Here is a 22694-nt window from a genome sequence, read left to right on the forward strand (position 1 = left end):
AATTTGGATGTAACTGCTGTGAAATAAAGACATCCTGAACCAATGGGGTTTTTTGCTTTTTTTGAGCCAGGATTCACAGCCCAGTGTAATGAGGTCTGTGTCAGACAAGGGAGAAGAGATTCGGAGCTAATATTTAAAGACTGAGACAACCATGTTCTTAACACGTGTTTGTGGGTATACTTAAATGTGGAGTATAAATGTCAGCAATCATGGGTTTAAGCTAAAACCCCAAAGCTATACCCCAAAAGGCAGAGGGGCCCATTCTGTGGCAAAACAAGAGCTAAGCGTTCTTGATGCATGTTTGGGTGTATGTTACAATCTGTTTCTGTTCCATCAAGACAAAGCTATGAAGAACCACTGGTGGCTTCCTGCTGTCAGAAGAGTGAACAAGGTCAAAACTTGGTCTGCCAGCTTTTAAACGTGACAAGATTATTTTGCTTTCTTTCTTCTTGCTGGATTTCTTTCCTTAATTGCTTTTGCATGCATTTGGAAAGGGAGGAGATGGAATATATTAGCTGTAGCTGTATCTAGCTTCTGCAGAGTTTCAGAGAAAGTATACATTATGAACTGCATAAATACTACATGTTAGAAAAAGAAATCCAATACTGTGTTTTCTCATCCTACCCCAAATAATGCTATCTTTGTTAGTAATTGGCAATGCAGATTGATTTTACTGGTGGTAACTAAAATACATAACTCAATAGCAGCATAAGCTTAAACCTTCAGTAGGCAACACCTGAACCTCTCAGCATTATTTGTGATGATGGTTCTTGTCAAATTCAATTTTGGTAGAAAAGTGAGTCTCCCTTTTCATTTTTCTGACAGTGTCTTGACCTTTTCTCCCTTTTGTTGCCAGGGAATGACAGGTGTCTGGAGCAGCAAAGCAATGTGGCACTCAGCTTGTGCTTTGTGTCAGCTCATATTCATTAACCTTAAAAATTACATGTGGGTTTGTACTACTTGGAAATGTGTTTATGCCCATTAATATGTCCTGATTCATGGACAGTATAGGGATAGACTATTGAGTTGCTCCACTTTCTCCTGTTTTTCTTTTGTTTACTGTTGTTGAATGTGTAAATGGATGATATCTGGGAAATTTCAAGCTGTGGCTTCTATAGTGGCATTATTAGTCCTTGTTTGTCTGCTGCAGTCCGTGTTGGTGGCACCACACCATGTTCTTGCAGTGGGTTCAGCAGCTTTCTCCACTGGGAGCTTTGTGCAGTGCTCACCTCTAGGTGACACTTCCCTTAGAAATTCCCAATCCCTCCTGCTGTGTCACGGATGTTGCTGTACCTGTCACTGGGCTGTGCTTTTTCCAGCACTTGAATCCACAACTGGGCTGTGCTTTACTCTGACATGAACGTGCACGGCCATTAAAAAGGGCAGTCTGGTCTTCATGTCTCCCCAGGGGTGTGTTCTTTCCTCTCTTCCTTGCCAAGGCATTAGTGTTTGCACAGCTGCAGGATGGGCTCTTTAAGGTTAGAATTCAGCCAGATGACCTTCCTGATGTACACAGGAGCTCTTGGACAAAAGAAAGCTCTTCTGATAGAGGTATAGAGTTTTGTCAGACTTTACATGTTATTTTAGTAAGCTAAGATAGGAGCCTTTGCTTATGTATATCTTCAGAAAAGGGAAACAATTTGGAGAGGTGGAGCAAGTGAAGGGCATGAATTGGTTTTCATGATATCCCTAGTAATCTCCATGGCGTAACTGCTTGGGAACTTAAAGTGTACCAATTTTCCCTTTTAGGCTGTCAGGGTATCTTTTACTCAAAGACATTCCTTCTGGGGAAGAAGAGGGAAGGAAGTTGAAAGTGGTAGTTGATCCCAAAGACATATCTGAACAAAAAAGCCTTTCCCTATGTCAGTCACATGTTGTTGATGTGCATAAAGAAGCTGTGATCTTTCAAAACTGAAAATGCATCAGAGACTGTCATTTTAGCAAAATGTATGCACCATTACTAGATTTTATGGTGTGTGATTTGTGGGGTGTATGTATGTGGAAATCTTTAAGAATGTGTGTTAGGCCGTCTGGGCAACAAGGAGGAGCTGGTTTGTGCTAAAGTATAACCTCTTTCTGCAATGGAGGAGTGATAAAATGATAGCAAAGAAAGTTCTGGCAGACTTCATTTCTCTGGAAGCAGTTACTACTACTTTTTAAGCAGCCCCTGATTTATGCTGAGTTGAAATAAGAAAGTAGGAGCAGTAAATCTAGGGGAAGAAGCAGGAATGTTACCTAAAACCAGGACAGTGCTTCAAGGGATGCCAGACATGAGAGTTGCCGTTCTCTTCAGACTGACTGATAGTGCTGAGAAAGCATTGTAGGGAAGGCATGAGAATGAAAGTGGAACACTTTAAAATGCGGATTAGGATTGGAAATCCTTATGTATTTGGCTTTTGGAAATGTAAAAAGTTACATGTAAGCCTGGCAAACCTTCCTTTCTTGGACTTGGTGAAGGAAGGGGAGTGTGTGTTGGTGGTCTGTGAAGGGTCTCTGTGGGGTTTGTAAAGCCCACTATGGTTGAGGGGGGGAGGGGAGGTGGCATTTGGATAGGCACAAAGCTCTCCCATTTAACTTTCCTCCCTTCCTGAGGAGAACAGCTGTTGTGTCTTTAGCAATGAAGTCTTTACCTTGTTTGCATTTTAAAAAGGATAACACACAGAATAATGCAACTTTTAGTATGCTGTTTTTGGCACCCAAATGCACTGCTGGTACGTACATTGTTTCTAATGACTGAGACTTATTCCTGCTCATTATTAGGATAACCAGGCTCACTGGGAGCTACTCATGAGCATGGAAGTCTGTCTGCCCAAAAGCTCAATTTCAATTTTTTTTTATTTTTTAGTAGGACTTTGTTCCCTACAGAGCAGATTGCCAGATCAGGAAATTATGCTCTCCTGAGTGCTCTCTTCTTGAGGAACTCAGCACAGTTCCACTGGTCATTGCCTGACCCTCTTCACATAGCTGACTTCATATAATCTCAGTGTTGGTGACTGGCTCTGGTTTCCTGGGTGGGTGTTTTGGTTGTTGACTGATTCTGTCTTCCTACATGTTTTAGTGATGTGTCAGTGGGGAATCCTGTCATGGGAAGTTTCAGGTGCTCCCTTTACCCACACTGGTATCTTGAGATTCATTAGTAAATTTGTTATTGCTTTCTATGAAAATGCTAATCTGCACATTTTTATTAGAGCTCCAAAGCAGCAATAAATGATACAAGTGCTGGGTACAATAAACTCCACTTGGGGTTGTGAGCCCATGGTTAAGTTTCTCATTTGTAAGGAAAGTTGCTGCTGCATACATTTCTATAATACAAAGTCTAGCAGTACTCCTACATCTGCTGTCACGTTAAAAAATACTGAAGATAGATAAAACTTTAATTATCATATTTCTCCATTTGGAGGTATAGCTGGAAACCACTCTGGTGGGCAGCAAATGTCTGCTCTCTTCTGTTTGAACAGAGGTAATTACTATTTAATTCTAATAAATGGGGACAAACAGAACTTCACCTGCCAGGCTTCATTTATTTCCCCCTCCCCCACTGGCATCAGTCACATACTCCTGTAGTGAGTATGTATCTCATTTCAAAAAGCAGCTTTGGCAGATGGCTGCCTGCTTAAACAGTATATAAAGAATGATATCCTAAAAAATGGCTGCTGTATTTCATTTAAGTAGTTCCTGCTTCCATTGCAAATATGAAGTTTTCTTGGCCTTGTCTTGTGGAGCTTGGTACTGAGAGCAATCTTGTGAGATAAATGCTGCAAAAATAAAATTAAAAAAATATCACTGTCTCTCGTCAACACTTGCAGAGCTGATGTAAATTTTGAGGGTTGTACACTTTCCCCACTGGGTGCCTGGCTCATGCAGCAGTGTCCCCAAAGTCATGAAGTACCTGTTTTTGCCAGACTGTTCTAGGATGTCCTGAAAAATAATTTGGGGTAATACCAGCACTGTTCAGGTGCTCACTGCTGTATCCTCTGAGACTGATAGCAACTACATCAGAAGTTTAAAGCATTGTCGTAGAAATATATGCGTTTTTCTGTCACAGTCGTAGGTTTTTTCCTTCCAGACCATAAAAGGCTTCCTTCTGAATTGAATGTGCATGTTTGTGTGTATACCACCTGAAAGTGTCTTGCTTTACCAGCCATACAAATGTTTAATGTCTGCTGTAAAGCAGAAAGGTACCTTTATAAAAGTTGTCAGTCACAGCTGTTTCACTATGTTGGGGAAGAGGAGCAGGGGAAAAAAAAAGCAAGCAAGTTGTAGCCATAGCAGTACCAAAATTTAAACAGACTTACAGGTCTCTGTTTGGTGCTTCAAACAGCTGGAAGTCCAGCACAGTTCCATCTGAGAATTAATAGCTTCGCATATTCTATCAATGATTAGTGAATTTCAGCTATTTCCTGAAAAGCATTTTGAACTGAATCCCTTGGATGCACATCTCTTTGTATCCTTGATGTATTTCTCAAAGAGGAGCTATTTCTGTGTTTGCATTACTCTTGCTTAAACCTGCTCCCAAACTATTTTGAAATCCCCATTGTATGTACAACAGGAGACTATAGTTGCAGTGTGTCAGACTTGGTAATTCCCAGTATTCCTCATCTTTAAAAGAAATTAGTTGCTAATGAAAATTTAAAAGGAATAGAGTAGAACAAGCACGTTGCAATTCATATTTTCAGTATTTCCATTTGTGGTAGTGATTTCCCAAAATCTGAAACAAGGATTATTTACTGAATTTTATTATATGAATAAAATCTTCTAAATTGTATCTGTAGCCTTAGGAAAATTAATCTGACGCAGCCAAATGAATTGCCTCTGTGGTATAAAATGTTCCTATTTGGTGTTACTGAAAAGAAAGTTAAAAAATACAGCCGTCTCAATCTTTCCTCTTTTCCTAGAATGACAATTTTTGCAGCAACAAGTCATTTATGGTCACTTCCCTGTTGCACTGTATATAAAGTTTAAAGTAGACTACTGACATAAAGATGAAGAAGAGCTTGAAGATACTGCATTTTGGCTTTTTTTTTTTTTCTGGGAAATATGTATGTTTTTGAGATGATACCGATTTAATGTTAGAAGACAGTTTTGTTGAAAGGCCATCTTGTTGGTAGACACCAGAAAACTGACCTTCAGTACGGTTTGTTTTCTGTAGTCACTTAAATTAGGAGGGAAATACCGTACCTACTGTTTGGGGAAGAATTTGGGCAGTTTTGTCCTGTTTTCAAATTTCTGTGCACTGGTGACACATTATCTCTCAAGGCTGTTTACCTGTCTTTCTAACCTGTTTTTGGACCTGTGCTAAAATCTGGTCTCTTTTGTAAAGATTACAAAAACCTAATGCACCTGAATATAAAATGATCTTACTCCTTAGTGTTTCAGTGTACTAAAGAATTTAATCAATAATATCCAAAAGTGGCAACTAGGCAATTCCTGAAAGATGACAGGTTGTCATTAGGGTGACACAAGATGTACTGTGTGCATTTTTAGTAAGAATGAGTCTCTCTAGAGCCCGGAGCGGGAGGTCTTGGGAAATGCAAGAAACTTGAAGAAGATACCATTCCAGGTAAAGTCTACAAGAAGGTAATGAGTCCTACAGGCTCATTGTCATGCCTGGGATAATCTCTATCCTGTTACCACTGATCAGGATCAGGAGGATCTCTGAACTTCTGGAAGATGTTTTCTCGGGGGTCATGGCTTTTGGAATTACCACATAGGTTATGAATACAATTCAGAAGTGTAGCTTATGTATCATTAGTGTTGGTGTACATGTCAGTCTTTCCTATATGAAGGAAAGGGAACCTTGTGCTGCAGTTGTTTGTTCTCTGACGTTATTCCTACTGGCCTACCACAGGTGATCTTTTTTCTTCACAATATTTATGTGTTTTCTCATCTGGGCTTCCCTGAAGCGATTCCACTTGTGTTGCTTGCTCTTTCTCTGAGAACTTGTTACAAAGTTAAGTATTTACATGGTGTCTTGTGTCATTTATTTCTATAAAATATGAGCATTGAAAATGTCAGAGTGAGTCTTCATATTCCACTTTACTCTTCTGTTGCAATGTCACTGCAGAATTGAGAGGTTAAAGTGAAGTCCTGATTGTTTATTGGATTTAATCTGTTTGGATCTGAAGGCAGATTTCCATCTGCCAGCTGACTGGGGCAAACCCTTGCTTTAGCAGCCAATTCATAAACTCAGAAAGGGGAAGATGAACATTCATGCTTAAAGTAAACAAAAGAAAATCACAAAGTCTGTGTTTTCAGCTATTTGAAAAGATGAGAATGCAGTATCAACAGCAATATAGCAAAATTATTTTATTAAATAGCTTGTAAATTATACATATGTATGGTTCTCTTTTCCCTTAATGTAGGATTTACGGCATGGCTTTCCAATAGAGATGTGTGGTGTGTAATACAATATATTTACTGAAGTTTTGATTTGAACCTGAATAGCCTGTATTAAGTTTGATCATGTGTGGGTATTAAAATGGTTTACAGTATGTAGTAATCAATCATAATAAATGACATATGTTGATACCAAGTTGTAACTCTGCTCAGTGCCCACAGCATTGTTCTGATTTGAAGTAACCCACTGCCATTAAATTGAACACATACACACACTGGGATAAATAGAATTGCCTGGCAGTTTGCTGTTTGGTTTCATGGTACCACACAAGGCCAGAGTACGGAAGACTTCAGAAAAATGAGGTGTCCAGAGTTTCAGCTCTTTATCTGTCAGACATGGTGAGGTAAAGTTTAGAAGACCTTTAGAAAAAAGACTGAGAGGAAAAAACACCTTTAAATCACTCCAGGGAGAGCTTCAGAAAAGCAGAACTCAAACCAGTGCTTCTCTATTTTCAAAGCAACATATGCAGGCATAGCTGCATGACTCTCATTAAGTTCGTCTGAATCGTGCAGCTAAAGCCCCATGCAATGTTTTGAAAATGCAGGAAATAAAAATGGTCTTAAACCAGACATCTGGGCTTCTATCCAGTTTTCTGGTGATAACGTCTGAAGCATGCTATTAATAAAGCATCATCCATGGGCTAAATTATTCAACTATAGAACTCTTTGCAGAAGGCTTATAAGTCATCTTTACTTAAAAAACAAAGAAAAAAAAAAAAGCCAAAAGCTTCTGTTCACAGTTGACTCTCAGCAGCAACCACTGCTAAGCACAAGGCCCTTTTCCTTTTTAAGTATTTTAACATTTTTTTCCCTTGTACTTTTCAAATTTTTTTTTTACTTTTTCTCAAAAATTCTCACAGGGTACCCGTCTGAATGTTCGGATCGTAATTTTTGTAGAACAGAGGAAATGCTTTCTCTTTGCTGGTTATTTTATCTCAGGTGAATTTCTATACAGTCCAGGTGCCAGGATTGGAAAGAAACACACCTTTTCAGAGGTGTAAACCCTGCTGTTTCCCTGTCTTTTGTATTTTGATGTTGACAGGAAGGTAGTGATCTTAGCAACACTTTTTAGAACTTTCAAACCTTAATATTAAAAAATATTCTTAATAGTGAGGAAGGTGATCTAATTAACTACTTCTATAGATGAAGGTCTTCATGAGCAAGGTTTGGTTTTGCCTTCAAATGCCAACAACTAAGCTGTGTGTAGCTAAGAGGTTACTTTAAGAATTTCATAAATGTAAGTAACTTGATCATATTACTATATTGTAGTGTCAGCTATGGTATCATTTCATAAGTATTTTCATTTTCAGTTTATCAGAGGTTTTGTTTTGTCTTAATCTGGTATAAGGTGTGGAAGGAATTACTAAAAATGTAATTGTGAAAAGGTGAGTTACTTGCTTTGCTGTGATATAACTGTCTTTGGTGGCTTTTTGGAACACTGGAATCTTTATAATTTGCTTGTAACCTCTCTGTCATGTTGATGATAAAACATACAGAGCAGGCTAAGGAAAGTATGTCTGTAATGGCTATGGCAAGTAGGAGACCTTTCAGTTGTGAGAAATAGCTTGCAGTATGCTTTTGTGATGTACTTTCGTGCGTTGGGTTTTTTTTCTTTAATTAGCCAAGGTATACATTGCTTTGTGGCAATAGATGTACTTCACATTATATGGTTCTGCTTTATAAAACATTGAAATTGTTGGTTATAATTCTAAATCTGGTGCTGTGTTAAGAAGAATAATTGTGCTGTATTAGAAATAACCTTTAAAATGTCCATACAAGTGAAAAACAACTTTTCTGTGGTTTGTGTGTTACATCTTATGTGAGAGATAGATTGTATCTTAACACTGAGTGCAGTTACAATCTATAACTACCAATATTCTCTTTCTTCTTCTGTTGTTCTTTGTGGGAAATCTGACACAGAAGCTTTGAGTACAGTATCTTGTTTTAAATATGACTTAAGCTGCAGTTTTATCCAGGAGAATGAATGTGAGTTGATGGTACAAAATTCCTCACTTCTGGTTGCATCCTCCCTTACATCTCTGGTTGCATCTCTGACAGTGGACAGAAGGGAAAAGCTTGTATGAGCTTCTGTAGAATCCAAGTGCATGTTTACTTGCCTGTGGTCTGTTTCTTGGTATCTGAACTTGAAGACTGGAAACATGTAAAACAATTGCATTGTACTTCTGGGGGCAGGGTGGTGATTTCAGCTGAACGTTGAAATAACTTTTGCTCTGTTTCAGAAGCATAAAAAATATTTTGACCCTAAAGAGGGCATGTAGATTGTGAGGTAATTCAGGTGATTAAATCCAAGCTGCTGTAGCCTTTACATTAGGACATATTTCCTAACCTGTCAAATTCTCTTTCCCTCAAGAGGAAAATATTCAGTAGTACTCAATTAGGACACTGTAGTATCTGGACAAAAGGAACATGTGTTCATGCTAGAACCTGATACTAGTAAGACAAACAAGACAGAAGTTAACTCCCTAGTAATGATGGAAGGCACCAAGGACCAAACATTAGTATGTCAGCACCTTGCAAAGGTCTTCCAGCCCCGTGCAGCCCAGGAATTAGCAGTGTCATACACACAGTGGCTCTGAGGTTGGGGCTTTTCCTCAATGAGTTATTTTCAGGGGAATAAAACCTCAACTTTGAATGGCAACTTCTGAATTACAAGATCACTAATGCAAATAGCCACTTGCCATCTTAAAATGATGTGAAGACCTAACATTACAGCGGTGAAATGGATTGATTACTATTTCTGGGGATTAAGCAAGATGAAAATAAAAGTTTTGGGTTAAAGACATTAATTATACTTATAATTTACCTGAAAAATATGTAGTTTGCTAAAGGAAGAGAGTCTGACATGTAAATTCTGGATGTATTTCTTCACAAGTGGCTGGATGTGCCTGCATGAAGTGGTACATTCTCTATTGTTAAAACTGAGTGACTGAGACAGAACCCAATGTAAAGTGGTTTAAAGTTTCTTCTAATATTTGAGCAGTGCAAGTATAATAACAAGCTTTTCCCCCCACCTTTCAACTTTCAGAGCTAAAATCCCCAAACAGTGAAGTGAAGGCTATTTCTGACATCCTCTTTCCTCTCATATAGTCATCCAAACTATAAACAAATGTTCCCTTGCCTGCCATACGGGCTTGTCTACACAAGGAAGTTACAGTGGTTTAACTGCGATGTGATTGTAAATCCACTTAAATTGGTTCCAAATGTTCTGTGAATGCTCTAAGCCTGATTTAAACTGAAATGATAGCCCAGATAGTTTGTTCCACAGACTTAAAACCTGCATTTAAAATTGAATTGATTCTTGTGCTGCAGTATGGAAGACAATCTTAAATGAAACATCAAGTCTGCTGTGATACTCTATTTAGAGCTGAAATGACTTTTCTGAGAAAATGCTCGTGAGAGACTGGAGGCTGGGAGAGCCCTATGCAATACAAGGCTGGCTTGCTTTGTTCAATTCTAGGTGGGTCTCTGGTGTCTTTTGAGGAAGCAATAGCTATGCTGTGTTTTTCAGCTCTTCCAGAGAGCTGACTGCCAGTCTCACAGACACCGACTGGCTTGCGTCCACACTGCCCAGCATCAGCACCTGGAGGAATGGTAGGTGACTGTCTTGTGGCCCCTTGTGCTTGCTCTGAGTAGGCCAACAGTGTGGAGATTTTTTACAAAACTTGAAAGGGCTGGAAAGAATGAGGTTTGTGTTTATAGCATTAATGAGGTCTCGTGTGGTGGATATAGTGCAAGGTAAGAGGATATTTGAGGGTACAAAGCCTACCAGCATGATTTAAAGGCCTACACATGTTGAGGGTGACAGTTCTCAGACTAGCTGTGGGCCATATGCAGTGAAAAACACTTCATACCTTAAATGCTTTTGCCCCTGGATAATCTTTCTTACGTTTAGATTAAAAGACTACTTCTCTTACCTATTAGCACCATTGTTTAGCAAAAATATTTTTCCCCCATCCTGGCTCCAAAAGATCTGGGATACCACTCTATTTCATATATATTGGTTGCCAGCTCTATTTTCTAGGTGGAGTTGACAAAAATCTGTTGTTACACAAAAGTGTTTGATATTGCCAATTAATCAACTTTTTGACATTTTTAAATTTGTAGAGAGGCAATCCCTCATTGACTCACTGGGTTTATAATGTTCCTTTCCTTTCCTAGCCAGGTAGGAATAAACTGCTGCATTACCTTCTGCTTCCCGTAAAGGCTTGCACTTGAGCCCAGTGTTTTGAACCCACCTAAAACTCAGTCAAAATTCTGGACTGCCCCCAGAAGAACAGTGTATTGTTTTACATGTTTCCAGACTTCAAGTTCAGATACCAAGAAACAGACCACAGGCAAGAAAACATGCACTTGGATTCTATAGAAACTTATACAAGCTTTTCCCTTCTGTCCACTGTCAGAGATGCAACCAGAGATGTAAGGGAGGATGCAACCAGAAGTGAGGACTTGCCAGCTCTACTTTTGGGCAATTTTTGATAGAAGAGAGTGCTTCTCTGAGGAAATCAGTGTATATGATTCCTTTTGAATACTGGCAACTCTGAGTATCCCAGGATTATAAAAGTGAAGAACAAAGCACCTGTTCAGCAAACAAAGAGCATTCATTTGATATGGCAAGTTCACAGTATGGCACATGTAACTTCAACTCACATTCATTCTCTTGGATTAACCTGCAGTTTAATTTGTGTTTAAAAGATACTATTGCAGGATGTTTGTAGGGGCTTAAGAGGAAACAACAAAGCCACAGAGGAATAGAACTGTGAAGGTTACTGCATAGGCAAGGCACAGGAGACTTGGAAAATGCATTGTGCTGGACATTTACAGACACTGAGTGACTACCTGGAGACTGCATGGTACGTACTCTTTCCTAGGGCTTGGAGTGCATGCATGTGCTTTTAAAAATAGGCACCTGGATGGGATTCGTCATTTGTTTGAATGTCTGTGACTGTCTTGATGCTCTTATGCCAAGTTAGCATTTGCATATCTTGGTGGAGCTGAGATGCTCCTTCAGGGAGCTGAGCCCTTTCCCCAGTCACCAAGATCTTAAGAGCACTGATAGATGCTTCCAAGAGGAAAGATTCTATATTGCGTGTGACATAAACAGAAGTTTCCCTGTACGGCTGATTACTCCTGTTTCCTGGTTGTCTTCAATTTACATTAAGTGCTGTGAGGGTGTTTTTTTGTTGGGGTTCATTTGGAGTTTTTTAAAGGTCTTATTGTGTCTCCACTCTGGTATTGAATGGTTGCATTCTGCACCTGGGAGAGCTACTTTTCTAGAGATGTATTCTGTCCCTACCTAGAATGAAGGGAGAAGGCAAGAAAGGGGAAACCATAACTATGATTTAGTTGGATACGTTTTTTGCATAATAAATGGTTTCCATACAGAAGAATGTCTTTCGGAGCCTCTGCTGTCTTCTGAAGAGTTCACTGTCCCAAGAATTCATGAAGAGGGAGTAAATATACATCTCCCCTGCATTTAATTCATCTGGCTTGGAAACTGAACACATCTATTTATTCCTTCTTGTACTCTTTAGGTGCTTTTATGCACCTGACTCTAGTTCTGAAGTGCTGCAGCTGCTGTTGGAGCAGTAGAAAGGATGTGTACTGCAGCTAGACCACGGGAATCATGGTATGGGTGCTTTCTGTACACGTCCCTGCCTCCCATTTTCTGCAGTATTAGAAGCTAGCAGCGCTTTTTTTCTTGACGCTGGTTAGTTTGTGGAAATTCTTCTTGGGTTATAAATTCATTTGGTGTCCAAAATAGCTTTGGGGCCTTGTACAAATAGTGTTTTACAGTTTATATGTATTTGCTAGTTTTTAAGTAAGCTTGTAGCTAGTCTTCTATCATATTTCTCTTGTGTTGTGTAAAAGATGACAAATGCATCTTCATTCTCAGGTTTGCTCCTTAGAGCATTGCCAAAGCTAAACCTCATTTATAGACTTCATTCCTGTGAGTGTCATCTCAGATTTTCATTGTGTATAATCTTACTGTGGTTTTGAGGAACTTGTTGAAAGGAGAGAGCAGATGTATATCCCTGGCCCATGTTTGGAGGCAATTTGGTGGTCATTTGTCTTGAGGAGTTCACCCAGCAAGAAGGTGATGGTACAAGTTAATTCTCTCTGGTTAAAAATCTTCAAAATGCTGTGAAACTAAGAACTGGTTTGTAGCAAACATCATCAGTCTGCCATAGTCTCTTCTGTATCACCCAGCCTTTGAAGGAGACATTTATAAAAAGAAGTATCTTGTCTGCATGCTTGATGTCGTGAGTGTGCAATACCCTCCTAAAGCCATGTAATGATATTATAGACTGAATTTGGGAATCATGTGAATGCTTTGTTCCTGTATTTGAGCTTACAGTTTTTTCTTCTCTAAGGTGTTTTTCCCAGCAAAGAAAAACTTTGGTTTTCTTTGTACGCAGCTCTATCAGAAGATACAGCAAATTCTTTAAAAACACCCCAGGAATTTCTTTGTACATAGTGCAGGGAAAGCAAGCTAGTTGCTTTCCTAAAGAAGTTCAAACATTATTTCTGTAGTTAGAAGTACATCAATAGGTAATTTACTAGTGAAGTGATTGCACATGTTTACAATGTGCTGAGTATTTTGGCAAAAGATGTTTAGAACCCAATTCTTTTCGCTTTTGCCAGCATGTAAAGCAATAAATGTAGACTTAAGTTACCAATATTGTGTGCATTTTCTGCATGGGAGGAGAGGCAAGGAGACCAGGGGACAGATTTTTTGTTGTACTAGTTTTGAAGCTTAAGGGAAGGGGTAGCATGTTTAAAAGCAGCTGTGTACAAAATAAAATGCTAGGTCCTGTTTATTATTGGATTGTCCCATTGACCAAGAAAATGGATGTGTTAATAAAAATGGAACAAATGCAATGAAAGTATTGGGAAGCTTTTCAGATTGCATTGTGTGTCCTGGTGGTTTTGGATTCGAATATTGTCTCTGCTGAAATGCTAATAGGGTTGTGGGTAATGAGAAACATGGGCTTCTCCTGGGATTACCCCTGTAAAGGTTTTACTCTTGTCAGTATGACAGAAGATGAGCTACAGTTTCTGTAGTGGTCTGGCTTTTCTGTTGCTAATTTTGCTATTTTTCTTGAGTTCCAAGCTGTCAGGAAACTTCATATAAACTTTCTGGATAAAAGTAGCTTAATTCAAGGTCTTACAGACATGAATTTTATTTCATAGGGAGGAAGGGAGGAAAAAACAGACTTGCAAGGGAAACCTGGCCCTTCACGTAGCCATAACAGGGAATCCTAGGGGGACTGCAGTTCCAGACCTAAAATGACCTTGCTACAGAACTGCTCCTATTACATTTAATTCAACAGCTCTGCAGAAGGATTCCTTTATGTGGTGACAAGAAAAGCAAAGTCTGTGAACCTGCATTTATAACTGTAACATAAGGGACTTCTGCAAATAAAAGTAAGAAGGGAAAGAATTGAAGTGTCCTATAAAATAGGAGCTGAATAATAACAGTCAGGGTCTTGGTCACTCTGTTTTATTCAGTCAGTACTGGGATTGCATCTCTTTCTTGGAAATTTTAAAATAATTTTGATTACCTAACACATTGCATAGGTTCATATCCAGGGAATAAGAATGCACAACTATAGTTTAACTACAGTAAATGAATATTAATTTCCTTATTACATTTTATCCTATTGCTCATTGTGTCATATGCAGGTATAAATGAATGCATTTGAGTGTGGGTTGATAACTCTATTAAGCTACATATAAGTTAAATGGAAACTGCCAGCTACACAGTGCTATGAAATGAAAGAAACTAAGAGCAAAACTAATACAATTTTCTTAATGAATTATACCATGCTATACATTTCTTTCTCTAACTTAATACCGATCCTACTCCATCCTGATACCCTTTACCCCTAAGAGGTTAATGCTACTACATTCATAAAAATCTTTACTACATTTCCACTCTCCCTTTCCCAAATACACAGAATGTTTGATAGTGGGGGCGTGTGTTGCATTTTCTGTGCTTGTTTCTAGAGCTAGATTAGTGTCATAGCTCCTGGCCTCAGTCTGGTTTTGCTTTGGTATGAGAGGTGTGGAAATACTTGTTGCTACTTTCTGTGCTGATATGTTTTATTCAGGTTGCAGTGAGCCCTAGTGCATATCCCAGGTGTGAAGAGCCGTGGTGTATTTAGCCTGACTTTTGACTCATGGCATTAACAGGCTTCACTCATGGAGTGCTGTGTGTTTTGTTGGCTTTCTTTCTGCTTCTACGTCTGGTGCCAGATTTGAACTGCCAGGTTGATGGTTTTTATAGCTGTTTCTGTGCTTTCTTTCCATTGCCCTTATTTGGGTTATAGTTTTAGCATCTTTTCTTCCACAATTCCCTGATCTTCTATTTCCAATACTGCTTTTCTTGCTATTGGACATGTATTTTCTTAGAGGACTCCAAGAGCTTAGCAGAATTTCAGGTGGATGTTACCTGAAACTGTTGATGTTTTCTCACCTATCAATGTAAATAGTTAAACTTCTTTCTTTCATTTGTTTATTTCAGCACTAGAGAACAAATCAGGAATAACAAATCCAAAGCACTTCTGTTATGTTATCAGTGGTTGAAGATACCACATAGCTTCAGAAAAGCCAGCAGATAATTTAAAACCATATAGTAGTGTGTCCTTATCTTGTGCATGTGATGTGGGTCAATTACACAGTTGTGAAACTTGTATCAAGACCAGTCTATCATGATTATGTGCTGAGGAGATACCATAAGCTATTAAAAGTCATATTGTACTTCTCAGCTCCACAGTGATGTGCTAGTACTCAAGGGCAGTTAAAGAAGCTGATTAGGTAAAGCCAAGAGGCAAAAAACCCACCAAACAAGCCCCCCGCCAAAGATGTGTTAACATGCCTGATTTGACTCCAACCCTGTAGTCAATGCTGCTGTATGCATAAGGATGATGTCCATGTCAGTGGAAACCTCTCTTTACAGTTGTTTGCTTGGTAAAGGAAGGCTGATAGCACTGGGAGTCCATAGCACGAGTTTCCATTGCTTGGCATCAGACGGTGTGGCCTGGCGCAATGTTCCCAGCTGAGCCCTCCTCACTCTCCAGGCTGGCAATGGGAGGGAGGATGTGGACAACAGGCTGCTGCCTTGTTTCTTCTCAGCCTAACTCCCAGCCAGAGCAGGACACCCTGGTTGCTTTGTAGGGTAATGATGGCAATTCCCAGCATCATCAGTCCTGGCAACTTTGCTCTAGCTGTGTGTTTAGACCCCTTTGGCCATGCAGATACAGTGAAACACTGCATCATGGTAGGGCTTGACTGAACCATGCTGGGTATTAATTTTCTTTTTGACAAGTCACTGTGTGAGTCCTGTGACTTCAAGGGTGTCCCATATATGCATATGAAAATCCTAGTGTAGCAGTGTCAGCTTTCTTCAGAAAACTTAAGGAAGGATGAAGAACAACCTTGGAATAGAGCTGTCTATATTTGCAAAAGGGAAATGCTCTGAAGAATTGCTAAGTTTAACCACATCTTTTGACAAGTACATCTGCCCTTTGGCAGGGCAGGCCATTTCTAATCACATTATCATAGGCATGCTTCTCCAGCAATTAGTGTGCTAGACAAATATTAAGTCCCTGGAATACTTCACACCAAGAGAGGTGGAGAAATAGCCTGCCTTTTCTCTATGTGATTTCATAAGATTTTAAAACAAAGTTGTATTACAGCTCTGAACAATGTGCTCTAATGGGCTGTGCCTTCATTTTAGCAGTGACATAAACATGGATAATTTAGCACACTGATCAGATGTTCATGTAACAGGAACAAGGAAAAAAAGTAAACCACTATCCAACAAAAGGCATTGGCAGAGTCTGCTATATTTTGTCGTGTTTCTAAATGCATTTATTAGTATATTTGGGGCCAAATGTTGCTGGAAGAAGCAATCTTTTTAGGTCTTAGTGGTAAGGTCTTTTGATGTATGCTGCATTGTCATCTGCATGCTGCATTGTCATCTGCAGGTGTGGTGTCTCATCACAATGCTCAAAACTCTTGGGATAAGCAGCATAATTGTTCTCTAGTGGGAACCACTGAGGAAAAAACCCAGAACTTTGCTAATTCTTACTTTATTTTCAAGTCTTCAGAATTATTCTGAGCACTGAAATGGAAAGAAGTGAGTCCAAGTGTGGGGTGTGAGGCTCCTCTTTGTCCTCTCCCACTTCCGTTCTGCTTTGTGCCTGCCTCTCCTGTTGAATGTTACCTGTGCTTTGCAGGAAGTATGTTAGCAGCTGATCAGCTAGAAAAGAGGAGCACAAAAACTGTTTTTCTAAGGAAGGAGTAAAATTTTCTGCATATGGCTCTTCTGTAAACAGTGAAAAATGAGTCTGATAAAATCTGTGCTCTTTAGTGTGCTGAAATATAAACTATATGAAGTCAGGAATAGAAAAAATGGAATAGGAGAAATAATAGATGTTCAGGTGTATTTAATAAATTAGTGTTTAAAGCCAGGAAATCTCTATTGTAGTGGTTGCTCTACTGTCTATCTGACAAAGCATTGCAGTCAATGCATAGGGTGTTTTTAATGAGACAAAAGCAGCGTGGAACTTTGAAAATAATTGTTAAGACTGGAGATGATTTTTAACCTTGAATAGGCACTTGTTTGGAGTGCACAGGCCTAGAGCAAATTCTTCTCAGTTGTAAAATATCGATCTGTTTTCAGCAAAGAATTATTAAACACTGGGGGGAATAAAAGGAGCAAGGGAAATATTCCTCAGCAAATGAAGTGAGTCTCAGAGCGCCATGCCTACCCTGTCAAATCTTATTACTAACACACTTTTCCTACATTATAAAATTGGTGCTGTACATTCTCTAATGAAGGGATTATTTTAAGGTTGTGAGCATTTGGGTAGGAATAAGAGGCTGGTGTTGAGAGACACATCTGTAATGAGAGATCTTAAATCAGGATACATTATTAATGAACTGCACAGGAGACACACAAACCTGCTTTATTGAGCAAACTGTAAATGAGCCTATTTGGTAAGAACATGCAAAATGTGTGTGTGCTGAGAGAGGGTATTTTGAGAATTTAACTAATTTCTGAATAGTAAAGGCATCCAGTCTGGCTATAATTGGTGCCTGTGGCAATTGTTGGTACCCTGACTACATTAGCTTTCTGTGCCCTTTAGCAGAATTGGAAAAACATTTCTAGTACTTGTTAAGCTGTCTATTATCAACCTTCATAAATATACACATTTAGAATAGAGATGATTTGCTATCCCAGTGCCTTAGAGCGCTTAAATAAATTAGTTCCTACTATTTCAGGCATTAATTTTGCAGTAATTATGCATGAAGCAATAATGCAATTAAAATTGCCTTCCAACTTGCTCGAGTGGGAATACTTTTTGAAAATAATACTTGATCTTTTCTCAAAATACACTCTAGAGCAGGTGGATGTGCTGTGTAGCTCAAACAGCAGTGCGGGACTGTTCTACCTTGAGATCCTCAGTTTGCCTGCAGCTGCAGTCAATATTAACCAAGTATTACCATCTGTTGGCTTTTGCTGACCTCTGGTTTATTCCCTTCTCCCCTTTCTCTAGTGGCAAAGTGCCCACATCACAGCTGGCATCAAGTGCTTCAGCAGTGGGGTTTCTTATTTAAAGAATGCAACCCCACTTCAAGGCAGGAAACATGGGCTAGCTTTCAGTTTGCAATTTTCCAGTTTCTTTTTGCATGGTACCTACTGGTTTCACATCTTTGCAATATCTGCTATAATAAAGCACAGCAATGTATCTGCCCAGATTTCAGCCTTAGGTCTGAATCTCTTTACATTTAAATTGGACCTCTCGTTTCTTGGGGAAAAAGTATAGATTTTGTAGCTGAGTTACAAATAAGCTTTTCCAGCTTTTTGGCAGCTAGGTAATAGTTAAAGTGAAAAGATTTCTTTTTTCCAGCCAGAAAAGAGGTTTAATAACTGTGGGTCCATTTGTTCATAGCAGTACTGGAGCTGAGCCCTACAAACCCCTGGAGCTTGGCAAGCCAGGCAGACTTGGCAAGTTTTCCTACCAGCTTACTGAGTCTGAGTCAAGTGTGGCTTGTTGCAACTTCAAATATATTTAGTGCATTTTGTTAACATGAACATTAAGGTGGAGGGTTTGAGGTTTTTCTTCTTTTGCTTAACTTAAGGTGTACTATGCTCTCTCTACAAACAGCTGGTCCTTAAACCATGCATAGCAGTTTATGGCTTGTGTTAAATTAAAAATAAAAGTGTATTTTATGCAGAGTATCTGATTTACTCTTGACATGAAGATATTGAGGAAGTATGAGACAGTACCCCACAGTCTTTCTGTCAGTCGGCCTTTGGTAGTGTGAATCTGGGGAGAAAACAAGCAGAGCTGTTACTTTCCAGTGCATTGTGACAGCGATAACTTTTCCCCTCTGTTTGGAGCCTGTGATGCATGAAGACTTGTAAGTGTTGGAAATGCTCTCACTTCTAATTTTTACCTGTGTGGATACTGCTGAAGGAAAAAGAATTCAAATTGGAATTTTGGATTGGCTGGACACTGAACTTTGTAAATGTTAGTTCATACCTATCCAAATTATATCAGCCTTTGAAATAGGGGGAAAATTATTCTGTAGAAATAAATTCTTTCAGTGTTGAAAGATGCTGCAGAGGACGCAAGATAGTAACAGCTGAATACCTATTTACTGCAGTCAGACATGTCAGTATTCTCCTGTATTGATTCATTCATCTCAATGTGGTGTTAGCAGGGTCTTTAGTGGATTCTGTACCATGCAGTTGTGGCAGGGCCATAGATCATGAGTAGAAGGAATTGGTCTGTTGAGTGGGTGTTTCTCACTTGTGCTTGGACAGCCTGTCTGCTGCTTTGTGAGGCATCCTAACAGCTCTGCTCTTCCCAAGTTTTATGGAATTCTGTTGTCGTTGTTGCTAATATTTTTGTTGGGAAATGTGAATCTAAGAATCCAAGATGTTAGATTTGCCTGGTTTAGGGCTTTTTTTCTAGCCATGGGCTAGCTACAGAAATTCCGGCTGCTTTGTTTTACCCTCTTGACGGATAATCAGCTATGTCTGTTGCTGGAGGACTGGTTGTGGGAAGCTATGGTTTCAGAAAGCAGTTGTTTCCTAAGCAGCACGAGCCAATGTTATAAAAGGCCTCATCATTTGCTACCAAACCTTTGAAGTTTGCTTTGCCCAGTGGGATCTAGAAAACTGAGCAGAGCACAGTCAGGTTGCCAACTAAGCCAGACAGGCTTCTGATTTGTGAGCTATTTATTGTTTCTAGAACTGCTGCCTTCATTCATCGTTGCAATTAATTGCAAAAAGCCTGGAGATGATAAATGCCTAGATCATTATTGCTAAATATCTGGGAGCATGCTATTTTAGAGCTCAGATTCTTCCTAGAAGAAACCCTCAAATTCCTAACTTGAACAGCCCAAATAAATTGTGGTTTCTTTTTGGGACCTCAGGCTTTGTACCAAAGAGGTTTCATATGTTTCTTTTGAAGAGCTGATGTGTAGAAGTGGCTGGAGCACTGCAAGGATGAGAGTGTGACAGGCCAGTGTGCTGCTTTGGGCCATTAACTGTGTCCTTAGAGCGAGATTTACAGAGTATTCCTTCAGGGTATCAATGCAATAGAACTGATGATAAAAAGCTGGGATGTAGAGTGTGTCTTCTGTCCTTTTTCTGGACAGAGCTGGTGAGGTGAATCCTTAAAGGCTCTTTTAATTGAATGCATGTTTGGCAATGGGAAAGAAAGACACTTTTTTTAGGAAACCTAAGAAATATTTTGCAGTTTGTACTGGGCTGGTGCATTTCAGCTAAGTGGTGGAGGAATGAAGCTGTTGGCCCTTAAGAAAACTTACAAGGACACTTGTAAACTATAAGCTGCAAGAGGGGCAGCAGGTATTGAAAAATGCAAACTTCAGAGTAATATTGTGAGAAGTAAATAGAAACTTGGTGCTCGAAAGAGCAGCTGATGGTTTAAAAACATTACAGGAAGTAATTTTAAACAGATGACCAACTGTGCAAAGCATAGCTATAAACAGATGAGTTGGAATCAGTGTCATTGTTTCTTACTTGAACAATGAGAGTTCATTTAGAACAGATGATTAATTTCAAACAAGAATGGTGATATAATAGCTGTAAGAAGCACAAAAATAAGAGCTCAACTAACCTGGTCTCTGTTTGTGAACAGTGGTAGTTCTCTGGCAGACTCATCTGGTCTCCAGCTTTCCTTCTGTGATTTTTTTTTCAAATTGCCTTTTGCATCTACAGCATCATCTGGGAGACATTTCCACAAGCCAGCCATATATTGTGTGAAAAGGTTTCACTTTCTCCTTTTGTGTAGCATGTGAATTTCATGTTTTGCAGCAGTGCCTATTTGAACAGCTATTTGTTATTCTTTCCAACCTTGTAAATACTTTTATATTGCATGAAGTTGCCTCTGTCCCATGTTAGAGTCCTGGTCTGTTTAGATATTGCATGTATGAAAACAGTGATAGGTCTTGATGCAGTCTCATTTTCTACTTGGTTTTTGTTTGTTTGTTTGTTTTTTGGTTTTTTTTCCCCCTGATTATTCTGTATTCATTTTGTGTGGAAGAAGGGAGAGATCAGATGATGTACAGCTAACTGCTTGTTATCTGAGATGTTCTGCTAGGCCACTAATACTGCACAAGTGAGCCAGAGAATAAATGATGCTGGTAGGAGAGTGCTGCCCAATGAGTGACAGAATGGTGTCAGAAAAGATACCTGGCACTAAGTGCCATGGGCTCTCAGGGAGCAGGAAGGGAATGGGCATGGTTAGCCCTGACTGATCTGCAATACACAGTGCATCCAGTGCAACATGGACTTGTGAAGTAAATGCAACACAAAATATGTTGAAACTGGGTGGTTAGAGGGAGTATTCTCACACGCAATATTGAATTAATTTTGAACAAAGTAATATGGTCTACTGTGGATTTTGAAAGGGACTGTTGCCAGAAATTCTCAGAAATCTTTTGTTATCTAATAAGTGTAATGATTTCACATTCAGACTGTTTCAGGATGCCCTTAAACTGCTATTGTTCTTCCAGTTTCCAATTTACTTGGAAAGTGATAATTCTTTCCCTTCTTTGTTGTTTCCCTAAGCTTCTTTCAATGTCCACTAAGAAACTTTGTTCCAACCCAGTACAGCAGTTTGTGCTTCAAAAAGGTGCTTAAGCAAGATTAATAGACTCAAAGAAGCTGCATCCATGGAAATGCTGAAAAGAGTTTACCTTTGCACTGAAGCTTAAAGCTGTTTCCTGGGATTGTGTCGTTACAGAATCCCCTCAGCTGGAAAGCAACTTGAAGTCCATCTAGTCCAATCTTCTGTTTAAAGCAGGGTGAACATTAAATGCAAACTAGATTGCTCAGGTCTTGCCCAGTTGCATTTGTAAACTTGTTAAAGGATGAAGACTCTGCAGCCTGTTTTGCAACCTCTTCCAATTTAATGATTAAATAGGTAGTTTAATAAATAATAATGTTTGCATCATTTAAACAAAAAAATTACAATATAATCATGATCATATAACTGACAAGTTGATATCATTGTAATTCTGGGACTGTAAAAATCAACACAAGTTAAGCAAAACATCCATCAAAACAGTTATTTTGAAAATTCTGGTCTTTACCAAACATGATGGGAATGAAGTTGGCTTCGGGCTGCAGGCATATTAATTGGCCAGCGATAAGGATTTTGTAATAGTTTGATGCCATCTATTTTTTTAGAGCAATTATGTAAATACAGCTAATTGCTCCTTAGTCTGAGTGTTTTATTTTAAACAAGGAGTGCTCTGCCAGTATTTAAAATGTAGGACTTGAAAATAACTGCCTGGCACTGCTGATAATTATTTTTAGAGCATGACAAGCATCTGTCTCCAGATGGTGGTCTGTATTCCACATCCTTCTCCTCTACTGTAAATGGAAGCATGGACTGCAGGAGTAATCTAAATCTTTTTGTAACTTCTCTTTTTCAGCTTTGGTTTGCTTTCGTTAATGGATTTTCCGGGCAGATCTTATTTGAGCGATGGTGCATCGGTCTGTATAATGTGGTACGTGCTGCATGTTTAGACTTGATAGTGCTTGAGACTACTGTATTATTTTGTTGTGTCCCATTTTTCACAGGTAACCGTCCCAGATGTATGTCAGGAAAGGTGAGTTCATTTGTAAAAGCCACTTTGAATCCACTCTGAGGTAGGGAAAGTAAAATAAAATACTACATTTTTATTACAAAATGAAAATTTGGAAGAACACCTTGAAAATAGATGTTTAA

General features: G+C 39.1%; 1 protein-coding gene across 1 annotated transcript in view; it reads left to right on the forward strand.

The window, feature by feature from the left end:
- ATP8A2 (ATPase phospholipid transporting 8A2) overlaps positions 1-22694 on the forward strand; it is a 270405-nt gene that overhangs the window by 142034 nt on the left and 105677 nt on the right. The window contains exon 27 of the mRNA XM_041487339.1: positions 22399-22473. Within this exon, the coding sequence (XP_041343273.1) occupies positions 22399-22473 (75 nt within the window). The remainder of the gene's footprint in view (positions 1-22398; positions 22474-22694) is intronic.

The sequence above is a fragment of the Pyrgilauda ruficollis genome, unplaced genomic scaffold (genome assembly GCF_017590135.1).
Source record: "Pyrgilauda ruficollis isolate IOZ18807 unplaced genomic scaffold, ASM1759013v1 scaffold8, whole genome shotgun sequence".
NCBI classification, from domain to species: Eukaryota; Metazoa; Chordata; class Aves; order Passeriformes; family Passeridae; genus Pyrgilauda; species Pyrgilauda ruficollis.